The sequence below is a fragment of the Artemia franciscana genome, chromosome 11, assembly GCF_032884065.1.
Source record: "Artemia franciscana chromosome 11, ASM3288406v1, whole genome shotgun sequence".
Classification (NCBI taxonomy): Eukaryota; Metazoa; Arthropoda; class Branchiopoda; order Anostraca; family Artemiidae; genus Artemia; species Artemia franciscana.
In genome coordinates, this window is record NC_088873.1 from 13,474,254 (window position 1) to 13,487,160 (window position 12,907).

General features: G+C 32.6%; 1 protein-coding gene across 1 annotated transcript in view; it reads right to left on the reverse strand.

The window, feature by feature from the left end:
- Positions 1-3,396: 3,396 nt before the first annotated feature.
- Positions 3,397-12,907, reverse strand: part of LOC136032840 (alpha-amylase 4N-like) — a 54,849-nt gene continuing 45,338 nt past the window's right edge. The window contains exons 10-12 of the mRNA XM_065713250.1: positions 12,255-12,370; positions 6,497-6,643; positions 3,397-3,516 (exon numbers count right to left, since the gene is read on the reverse strand). Of these exons, the coding sequence (XP_065569322.1) occupies positions 3,502-3,516; positions 6,497-6,643; positions 12,255-12,370 (278 nt within the window). The 3' untranslated portion in view covers positions 3,397-3,501. The remainder of the gene's footprint in view (positions 3,517-6,496; positions 6,644-12,254; positions 12,371-12,907) is intronic.

Genomic DNA, 12,907 nt, shown 5'->3' on the forward strand with positions numbered 1-12,907 from the left:
AGCCTGCAAATAAAGATTAGAATATTGTAAGGTACAGTAATGACAGTGGTCAAATATGGCTCTAAAGTATGGGCGCTCCGAAACGTGGATGTAGATTTACTAGATATTTTCCAGAGAAATTGCGTACGGATTGTTCTGGGTACCCGGCTGACTGACCATATTTCAAACAGTAGGCTGTACGAAAAAGGTGGTACAATCCCACTTTCAACGGCTATAATGAAAGAAAGGTTGAGATGGCTAGGGCACATTCTTCGAATGAAGGATGACAGACTGCCAAAGACTGTCCTTTTCGGCCAACCGTCTAGGGCTAAACGGAAAGTAGGTCGTCTGCGTCTGAGGTGGGAGGATGACATAAAGAAGAATTTAAAGAAAGTGAAAACTTCCTGGGAGGGTGTAAAGAGGGAGGCTTTGAATAGATTGGGATGAAGGAGGAGCGTGCGTAGTTGTGATGGTCTCAGGTGGCTTGGTGCTGCGGTGAGTTGTTAATAGTAGTAGTAGTATATAAAAAAAGCATAACATAACATATAAGCATAACCTATAAGCAGAAACAAGCATAAATTTGACAAACATAAACTTAGAAACATTAAGAGCAATGACTAAATTAAATGTCTATAATAATGCTTTAGCAATAACTAAACTAAATTACTCACTTAAGAGTATTCTTCATGTTCAATCGTATAGGTAAAATTAAAAACAAAATCTTGTTTTCTAAACAGGGTCATTGGTGAGTTAGAATCAAGATAATTAGTGAATCAAAAGCAGAACCAGTAACTAATCTTCTTCTTTAAATTTTTCACCATCCTGTTCTGATAGACTTGGTCAAATTGGCCTACGAATGGTCATACCAAGCTAATTAAGGATGAAGAAATTTTAGTTACATACAAGTCTGTATTTTCAATTAGTTTATAAATACTATTGGTTGGTTGACATTCTTTATGTTTTCCTTCAATTGTCCTATCGTAAGGCATCCTAGTTTTTTTGTTTTTTTTTGTAGTTCCAAACAAAAAATAATCCTATTCAGTTTAAATCAGAAATAAAGACCCAATTCCCAGATATTTAAATAAATCATCCAAGCAGATCTAATTAAGCTTCTAGAGATACAAGAACTAGTACCTGTTGCTTCGTTTGCCTGATTTTCTTTCACTTGGCTGCAGGCGCTTAATATTTTTAATTTAAACGAAAGCTGGATTAGCTCACAATATAATATTTTAATTTTTGTCGGTAGTTGGCTAAGGGTGCCCCATGGACATTCCCTTATACTTCCAAATTTTACTTACGGGTCTAATCCTATCATAAGAATTCTAATATTATGTAATTTTAGACACCTGTGCACCCATGAATCACATTTAAGAGTGCAACCACCCAAATTAGCGTCCCACTATTAGCCATTGCATATAAATTGTGTTCGTAAATCGAATTTAAGCTTTTCAATGCTGTGGTTTTCAATTAAACTAAATTAAAAAGTAATAATAATAATAATAAATGTTAAAATAAGAAGGCATAAAGAAAACAGGCATTAAATAGAAAAAAAAACTCCTCAAAGTGCATAGTAAGCACTCCTCACTGAGCTCACTCACCAGCAGAAAAGATAAGCACTCATCACAGTGCATAGGATCCCATATTTTTAACTTCAAGTTTACTATAGGCAACATAAGATTATACATCAATGCATCAGGGTACGCAAATTTTTAAGGAAATACTATATGTTTAACTTCAAGGTTATATACAATAGGCCACAAGGGTGTATTTCGGTGCAGCAGGGTTTACGAATTTTTAAGGAAATTCTAGACTATTAATTTTAAGATTATATATAATAAGAGTGTATTTCGGTGCAGCAGGGTTTACAAATTTATAAGGAAATCCTATATTTTTATTTTCAAGTTTATATAAAATACGGGTGTATTTCGGTGCAGCAGGGCTTACGAATTTTTAAGCAAACTCTATACTTTTAATTTTAAGATTATATACAATAAGAGTCTATTTTGGTGCAGCAGGGTTTACAAATTGATAAGGAAATCCTATATTTTTATTTTCAAGTTTATATACAATACGAGTGTATTTCGGTGCGGCAGGGTTTACGAATTTTTAAGGAAATTCTATATTTTTAACTTCAAGTTTATATACAATAGCCCACATAAGAGTGTATTTTTGTACAGCAGGGTTTACAAATTTATAAGAAAAAAAGAAGGAAAACAGGTGAGTTGTAGGAAAATTATACACAAGTAAGAATAAATAGTAAATTCACTTAAAACAAAGAATCCCTTCTTGAATTTTATGCTGGCTGTATCAATATGTGTGGAATGACATACCACAGCATAACACTAAGTAGCTCATAGTGATTCCGATCTTATTAGAAAAAAAATGGCTTCCCCACCTTTTTTGGATAAACTGATCGGGATAGCATATTATGATTATCAGTTTAGGATAGCATGTTATGTTTTCCCATTCACTAGGTCTATGTCTTTTAGTATTTCCGATTATTTACTTTTACTTGTACTTGCTGTGGGACCAGACATGGACGCCTTACCCGGCCTCTAGAAGACTTTGTATGCTTGACTCCCATTTGTTGTGATCTTGTGACAGCTCTTCAGCAAACCAGAACTAGCAGCTTTTCTACTTTCTGCCAACCTTTCGAAATCCACCAATGGTATTGAGCTCATTTTTGACGACTTTCCACCAATACTTCTGGTACATCGCATTACTTAAAAATGAAATGAAGGAAGTAATAGGTGTCCGCGTAGGTCATTCGATAGTTTAATGAAAATATGTAGACATTGCATAAAATGTTGCATAGCCACACCATATGTAGGAACCAGAGGACATAAATCCTGTAAACACGAAAGACTGCCCTTTGATATACAACTCTTCTTGTGGACCTTCTGTATCCACTACTACATCTTACTGATATTAAACTCGCTATTTGTCAAGTAGAAGAAGGGGAAAGGATCATTCATTATAAAAAAAAATGCTAAAAAATCGACATTTAAATCCTAAAAAAAGGAAGAAAAAAAAAATCTGAGATGGTCAATCTGAGTCTTCCGGTTCAGTTATAAAGCCTGTGCAATATAAAAAATGTTCAAAAGATGTATTTAGAGCATTATACTAGCAGTTAAGTAAAATTATTAATAATGATCAGACGCTATAATTTTGGCCATTCCTCAAGGACCACACAAAAAGCAATTCATTCTCAAATAGAGCGAGGAGGTGTCATAAGACGGGATTTAAAGAAATTTAGGACTCCATGGAAGTGAGTGAAGTTTTTAAAAAAAAACATAGCAGAGGATCTGCGTGCGCAGCTGTAATGGCCAAAAATGCTTGATTTTGCAAATACTCAGCTTAATTTTGGTCCATGGCACAACTGATATAAGATCCAACTACCACAGCAAAAAAAATATAAACAGTTGAACAAATGATATATTCTGAAAAAAACAAAACAAAACAAAACAAACAAAAGCATTTTTATACTGATCTTCGTTGTTTAACTTTGCTGGATCGGAACATTCAGAGCAGTCGAGACTGAAAGAAAAAACAATCAAAACTACAGATGCTAAATTTCAAAGGAAGAAAAGCGGAAGTTACTGCAAATGATTAAACTACAAAACAAGCTCCAATCTTTTTCATTTGTATTTGACGTTCCAAATTTGTCAAACATTCGAGGACAGCATTAGAATTAACGCAATTTTCTATTTCTTGACCAATTTTAATTTAGAATTGAAATATAATTATAATATCTTCTAATTCAAATTTGTATTTTAGCGATGTTGTATTTTTCACTTTTCAAACTAAAGCATATTTTCTGTTTTCTAAGTTCTTTTCTTCTATTGAGACTCTCTTCTTTATTCTCATAAGACAAAGAATTACAAAACACCTCAAAAGTCTTCACAAAGAAAAAAGAAACAGATCGTAGGGAAATGAATATGGCTCTTATAGAAGCAAATAACACAGCAAAGAAATTAAATAAAAACACGTGTGTATCTGATAAAATTTTTGTGAGTAATATTGCATATTTCTACTGGGCTTGTCTTCTGTTCTCCCATAAAACAAAATGTTGCAAAAGATCTAGAAGCAATAAGCAAAAAAAAAAAAAAAAAAAAACAGATCCTAGGCTCCTGAATACGGCTCTTACAGAAATTGAAAACTAGCAGTGTCAAATACGGTATAGCGGTGCTCATTTGAATTAAAAGATTTGGAAACATTAGCACACAAGACGCATGACCGCAATATTAAATTTATATAGATAACCAGGACCCAGCTTTTCTCACCAGTGGGTCTTAGGAGTCCATTTATTTTGTTTTGGTAACATAAGATTTTCAGCAATCGATAAAAATGGTTGGAATAATTAGTGATCCCATTATTGTACCATAAAAACAGACATCTGTTCCCAATGCCCGTATTTCTAAATTAAACCATCATAGTCTATCCAGCATCCAAATTATAAACGATAATATAAAACCAAAAACATCACTTATCCGGCTGCGAGACATGCACAGAATCCGTTAGCGATGATGCATCATTCTCTAATGTGTCATTCCTATTATGTATTTGGAGCCTTATCACAACTTCGGAAAAATTAATTTAAAGTTATTTAAACTGACACTTGTTTGAAATATTTATGCTGTATCAAATTTGGACTTACAACTAAAAATAAGCTATAGTTAGAAAGGTGTGTCGGGGATACCCCGTTTTACAGTCAGTTTGTAGGGCGAACTGTTCGTAAATAAAAAAAAAACCAGTTCTTCTTTTTTCATAAGGAGAGTAAGCTTTTGAGGCATCTAGACTCTATGCATAGAAATTTAGAACCAACATTTTTTTTTTTTTTTAATATATAAATATAATTACAACAGGCATTTCACTTGTTGATAGACAGTCTATGATCCATCCATCCTAGGGCAGAACTAAGGTGGATAGGCATGGAATAAAGGTAATTCAAATAGTTTGTGAGTTTTATCAGTTATTTGAAGGGAATTGGAGACCCCAAATAAAAAGTTTCCAAAGACTTATGACTGACCATGTCCACAGGACCTTGAAGGCAATTGGGTAACTTAAATTGTTCTAATTATATGAGCTTTCCCTACTGGAAAGGCCCTCCGAAATGCAGTGCAATGCGAATGACCAAGATTTTTGGGTTGACTCATGACAGACATGTCATGTCTGCATCAAATACATTGAGTTTGGTTGTTTTGAGGTTATGTTCCTTTTTCAAATTTTGCATGTTATTTATATGCAATCCTAAGGTATTTTTAATGACAGAAAACAATTTTGTCATAATTAGATAGCAAACACTCAGTTTTATCCATCTTTGAATTACATTTTGGAATTTGCCTCAATTTTTAAGATTGAAAAATAAACTGAAAGCATGCAAAAGTAAGTAAATTTTCCTATTTTTATGCAAGTTTAAATCTCTAAGAAAGATTCAAAGCAGGATCGCAGTTGAGAACAATAAACCCAATGACAAAAAATATTTCCAAGGTATAAGTTACAGCTGTGTGCTTGCCAAAAAATTGCATATTTCCCAGCGGATATACGCCTTACTAAAAAAAAACTAAAAATATTACGTTCATCTTTTTTGGACAAAAAGGAATGAGAATGGAGAAAAAATGTTCATAAATACAACATATGGCATCAAAAACATAGACTTCGAGGGCCTTAAAAAATTAGACATATTGAAAATAAAAACATAAAGAAAAACTTCACACTTCATTTTTTTGGACAAAAGCATTGGGATACACCTGGGAAGAAAAACTTGGCATTTTTAAAACCCAATTTTGTGATCGACCTTGAACGAGAATAAAGATTCTTTCCATGCCAATAACCAAAAATACTGATTTATTTGACCTGGCCGTAAGGCTGCCACTCGAAATTGAACCATATTCTAAGATTTACACAAAAAAAGACAAGGTTTGAAATCAGTTTAGCTAATCAGTAAAATCAACACAGCAAGTTAACAAAATACTTCAAAAGTATAAATGGAATAAGCAACTAAGTAATCAGTTTCGTATTCAAATTCCAAATTATATAAAAAATGAACAATTATTAACAATTATATGAACAGTATTCAACCACTTTGGTATTCATTAAGAATAATATATATACTTATTATACTTTTTGAAGAAAATTCACAATATAGCCCTTGTCAATAGTGACAGAAGACATAATTAACAGTGCTTTTTTTTTAGGAAATCAGCATGAATGAACTTCTGAATTTGTTTTCATTCAGGATAATCAAAGAAATTAGTTCTGTCTGACAATTGGGTTAAAGTGTTCACGGATGTGCAAAAAAATATTACTAGTTATATATTATATATTAAATATTAGTAGTTACATATTACTAGTACTAGTAAATGTTACAGATTACTAGTTAAGTAATACTAGTTAATATTAAAAGAAAATATTACTGTTAAAAATATTACATTTTCAACAAATATAAAAAGTGGCAAGACTGGAAATAGACAGAGATCGAAAAATAAAACCCAACCATACTAATACTAGAGCTTACCCCTTCGTGGATAGCGAGAATACCATCATCTTCATAAGCTAAAATTTCAATGTATGCTCTTCCGTCACCACCTACGGTTATCTGTTTATCACAGCTGTCAGGGTTGCCACTGATAATATCGCAATAGGTACCAGCAGGAAGACAAGTCTAAAAAGTATTATTTAAGATGAAATGAAATATAAAAATTGAATAAAAGCTACTATCAGAGGGTAAAGATTTATCACAAACCGGTAATTTTTTTAGCTTTTTGAGTCATTAACTATAATCTTTTGAGTCATAGATATAAATATTGTTTACCCTTTTTATAATACTTTCAAGGTGATAACAAAGGAGTCAATAAAAAACCTACACGAGCAGACAAAAAAAAATACAGATAAAATAACAAAAACAAACAGAACATTGCCAACGACGTAAAATTTACACACACAAAAAAAATTATAATATCGTAATAGCTTCCAGCAGGAAGACAAGTCTAAAAAAGTATTCCAAATGAAATAAAACAGGAAAATTAAGTAACGAAAACTGTCAGAGGGTGAAGAAATATCCCGAATTGGCAAAACTTTTAGCCTAACAGAAAAATATTTTGCTTTTGAATCTTTATGTAATTCATATAACAATTTAAGGAATGAAGTGGCGGATTCTTAAGAAGTAAGATTTACCAACTTAATCAGTTTATGGAATCATGACAATCACGACTAATAGAGAAAGTTAACATAAACCTTACCGCAAACTTTGCACACCCGATTGGAACCCAAACCGAATTAAAATATTGGGTACCGAATATTGATCCTTGCATGCTGAATTGATATCCTTTAAAGTCGTATAAAAAACAATTCAATCAGCCTTTACAAATGTTGCCTGGTGCTCGAGCTACACCATGAGTCACACTTGTTGACAATGCTCATCTCAAGAAACTACGATGGCCTATATAATTATAACTGTAGCCTTACGTAATTTTTATTAACCAGGAGTGTGACTATAATGCGATCCTGGTTTTAGTCTTTGACAAACGGCAGAAAAATTCAATTCTGTAAAGTGTGATAGGTACGAAAGGTTAAAGCAAGGATGATAGGCAATAAGATACCAAAGCGACAATGTCTTATTATCCTTAAAAAACGACTAGCAATCCAATGGTTGCTTTCAGAAAAATTTTGCCAATATAATATTAATATAACTGCTTATTCAAATAAAAGCTATATAAGTATACTTTGATATAGAGCTGCAAATATAGATATAGAACTGCAAGAACTTTACAGTAAGAGCTGCAAAAACGAAACTAAAAACTGATGAAACACGTTTTGGGAAAACACTGAGGATTCAAAAACTACATATGTTTCTCATGAAGTGTTTTTCCAAATTTTTGGGATGGCTTCTGGCAACAGTGACATGATATACGCATTAGCGCTGCAAAATTTAATCCAAATGCTTGTAAAATGCTACTTCTAACTTGACAGGAAATAGATGTTAGTAAAACATCCTTAGTTACCAATGTTTTCAATTCACTTGTTTTATTTTTTTACGGTGATACATAGATTCTTATTATTACTATTTTGAACTAAAAAAACAACGCTAGATCGCAAATAGTGATTTATATATATATATATATATATATATATATATATATATATATATATATATATATATATAGAAATATCTATCAGAAATTTGAATATATCTTACGATCTCATTCAACATAATCTTTTTATACTGGTTATAAGCCCTTTTAAGGATTACCACAGTAGTATCATGTGTAATGCCACTAACTGTTCAATATCTTATAAAGTGGTGCTGTCTTCAGAGAGCCCTCGTCTGTTGTATTATCTAGCTAGTAAAAGCTCTAAAGCCGGACTGACCAGCCATGACAAAAACAAAGAAATGAATATAAAAACGACAAACTGGTCTATGACCAGTAAATGAAAACAGAGAACAGAAAAATCCAACGAATATTTTGCCTGTATAGAACAAGGCGTCTTCAGCATAGCAAAAAAGATAGAAACTAAAACTAGAAAAAAAAAATATAAAACTAAAATAGACTGACATAAAATATATAATATATAATTGCTTGCATATATTTTTTAGTTTTAGTTTCTATTTTTTTTTGCTATGCTAAGACGTTGGATATCCGTTGGATTTTTTTTTCTCTTCAATTTCATTTAATGGCCATAGACCCGTTCGTCATTTTTATATTGTTACTTTATTTTTTATTATCTAGCTATGCAAATAATTTTCTAGCCCAAGACTAATGGTATCTCATAGAATAATTTATACGGCGGCAAATCTTACTATTAATGATTGCCCGTTTGATTATTGATAAAAAATAGTATCTATATATATAAAAATAAGTTGTCTGTCTGTGGATGTGTGGATGGATGTGTGGATGGATGTGTCAGGTGACGTCACCTGAAAAAACTGGATCAGGTGACGTCAAAACTGAAAAAACAAAAAAAAGGCAAAAACTACAAAAAAAACTAAAAACTAATAAAAAAAATAAAAAAGCTAAAAAACTAAAAAAACTATAAAGGTAAAAACCAATAAAAAACTAAAAAAAAAAACTGAAAAAACTAAAAAAAGGCAAAAACTACAAAAAAAACTAAAAACTAATAAAAAAAGTAAAAAAGCTAAAAAACTAAAAAAACTAAAAAAACTAAAAAAAGGTAAAAAACTAAAAAAAATAAAAAATAAAAAAAAACTAAAAAAAAGGAAAAAACTGAAAAATAAGCTAAAATAAAGGTAAAAACCAATAAAAAACTAAAAAAAAAAGGAAAAAACTAATAAATGACGACACTCAAAGAGAAAGCGACCAGGACAAAAGGAATGTTCGATTAGCAATCAACAAAGCACCGGGACACAGGGAGTATAAATGACGACCAGGACATAAGTAAAAAAAAAAAAACTATCTATATATATAAAAATAAGTTGTCTGTGAATCTGTGGATCGTGGATCAGGTGACGTCACCTGAAAAAACTGGATCAGGTGACGTCAAAACTGAAAAAACTAAAAAAAGGCAAAAACTACAAAAAAAACTAAAAACTAATAAAAAAAATAAAAAAGCTAAAAAACTAAAAAAACTAAAAAAAGGCAAAAACTACAAAAAAAACTAAAAACTAATAAAAAAGCTAAAAAACTAAAAAAACTAAAAAAAAGGCAAAAACTACGAAAAAACTAAAAACTAATAAAAAAAATAAAAAAGCTAAAAAACTAAAAAAACTAAAAAAACTAAAAAAAGGTAAAAAACTAAAAAAACTAAAAACTAAAAAAAACTAAAAAAGGTAAAAACTAAAAGAACTAAAAAAGAAAAAAATAAATGACGACACTCAAAGAGAAAGCGACCAGGACAAAAGGAATGTTCGATTAGCAATCAACAAAGCACCGGGACACAGGGAGTATAAATGACGACCAGGACACAAGTAAAAAAAAAAATTAACAAAACTAAAAAGAAGGTAAAAACTACAAAAAAACTAAAAAGAAAAAAAAACTAAAAACTAATAAAAAAACTAAAAAATCTAAAAATCTAAATAAACTAAAAAAGAAAAAAAAAGGAAAAAAATAAAGGAGAAAAACAAAACTAAAAAACGAATGTATATACAGACCGGTACACCGGGATACAAATGACGACCGGGACACAGGGAATATAAATGACGACCGGGACACAGGGACACAACTACAATGGGGACACCGGGGGAAACAGGGGGATATAAATGACGACCGGGACAAAAAAACTAAAAAGAAAAAAAAACTAAAAACTAATAAAAAAACTAAAAAATCTAAAAATCTAAATAAGCTAAAAAAGAAAAAAAAAGGAAAAAAATAAAGGAGAAAAAATAAACTAAAAAACGAATGTATATACAGACCGGGACACCGGGATACAAATGACGACCGGGACACAGGGAATATAAATGACGACCGGGACACAGGGACACAACTACAACGGGGACACCGGGGGAAACAGGGGGATGTAAATGACGACCGGGACACCGGGACAGGGAATGGTCGATTAGCAATCACCATCAACAAAGCTCAAGGGCAATCATTAGAATCATGAGGTATAGATCTGAATACAGATTGTTTTCCCATGGACCATTATATGTTGCATGTTCAAGAGTCGGTAAACCTGACAATCTATTTATATGCAAAGACAATGGGACAGCAAAGAATGTTGTATATTCGCAAGTTTTACGTAGTTAAAACCATATATATATATCTATCTATATTCACAGGTGGGACATAGGGACACAACTACAATGGCGCGTAACTATTATGGCGCGTAACGACTTACGCGCGCGGGGGGGCTTGGGGGGGGCGCGAAGCGCCCCCACCAACTAGGTGTTGGGGTGGCGCGAAGCGCCACCCCAACAGCTAGTTATTTGATAAAAATTAATGATTTGTACAACTTTTTAATTGAAAATATAGGATAATCTAGGTGAAATTTTCTTTTGATATAGCAAAATATTTCGGCGGTCTTAATAAGGACCTGTTGAAAAGACTCCAAGAGTATAGAAACTTTAGTCATCTGCTTGAGGTTCTTCGGAGTTTTCCGAAAAATCGCACGTTCCAAGTAGTTTTTGAAGGGTTTGTTTTCAGTGAGTGTCTATTAATAGTATTATAATTAACATAAATTAATAATATTAATAAAAAGGTTTTGAACTCTCTAGGTAGTACCATAGTTTTTCTTCTGGATGTCAACGACATAGAAGACAATCTCATTAATCCTCTACAACGATCTGCTGAGGATACGACGACCTATGCAGCAGCCCATAAACACAACAACCCTGTACAAGTTTTCCTATCCCTGCAACTGGATTTCTTAGAGATGGAGAAGTGGTCTGATATCTGAATAGCCAGCTTCAATGCACTCAACATGCAGCAGCTATTATTCCTCCGTTCAGAGGTCTTACTTCAACATCCCGACCTATCTTAAAAGGTAAAACAATCAAGAAAGTAAACAGACTTCGTATTTTAGGATTTGTTTTCTTTTCAGCCACCTCTTAGGGCATACATCTTGATCATGTCCATTCCTCCTACACGAGACAGCTGGGTATTACTCTTTATTCTAAGAACCTTTTACAATTCAGCTCGATTATCTTGCTTCACAAGTCGTTCATATAGCTAAACAGGGACTCTTGGCAGGGGTATTTTAGGCAGGCGCTCATAAAACACTAATGACCCCACTCTAGAGGATTCAAAATATTACTTCAAGGAGAAGTTGTGGCATAGACCGGTTATCTTTACGATCTCTAAGTGAGAGGTTTGATGCGGTGTCGATGGCTATTTTCTATAAATACATATGTTGTCCTCCCTCTGGTGAGCTATCTATACTTGCACCGTCGGTCGCCAGACCAATACGGCAAACACGGTACGGTTAGATTGCCTTCAAGAGGAGTCACCCCATACTGGATACTTGAAAAAGCAGATTTTTAATACACTGCACATCCGTTTGAAATGGTCTTTCGATGCATCTCGTCCCTGAAAACTGGTTGATTGATTCCTTTAAAATGAAGCTGGACAGACATAGCTTTAGAGTGAAAGCCTTGGTAAAAGGTTCCCTAGTGGCACATCAGGTCACAACTTTTTACTCGGTAGCTCTTTTTCGAGGATTTGAAACAATTTATGTGTCCATAACTTTTTAATAAAAAATCCTAACATTTTTTAACCTCCATTTTCAAGTCAACAATCTAATTGGTCGAGAAATTTTTTGGGCCTTTTTTAATTGGTAAAAATCAAAATGATAGCCGAATGTACATATTTCAAATACCTTACCTGAAGAGTTTGTTTCATATCGTAACCAGCATTATTTATAGCGACAAATCCTTTTCCCCCACGACAAAATGCAATTTGGTTGCCACCATCATCCCACCAATCATTCATTGTAGTACCTAAAAAAATAGCACAGGTAATATTGTAAAACCCATTAAGAAAATGTAGACAGTACTAGTTTGTAGAAGCTTCATATAATCGAAATGGCCGGTAAGTGTTGCTATAGCCCTTAAATAAAGCAATATTCTTTGTCCTCTTCTTCTCAGAAGTTAGATATAGTACAGTTTTTTTCAATCTTTTACTCAATTAACTAAAAATTGATTTTTACAATATTACAATATCACTGTTTTTCAATCTCATCCTAGTAGTAGGAGAGGGGGAGAGGAAATAGAAAGTAGAATCTACTTCAATAGGAAATACTTCAGAGTAAGACAAGAAGTCTCATAAACGCGCAAAAGAGAACGTACTTCAGAGCTCCCATGAAAATTTTCTGGAGAGACGTTTCTAAAGGTGCCCATGAGCAGAGGTCATCCTTACATTAATATGTTTAAAAATAGTTTATCAATAATATGTTTACCAATTTATCAATAATTGACCAGTTTTCGAAAACTGAAGTACAATCTTTGCCTGTTTATTTTAGCTCGCCCATGGCCTGA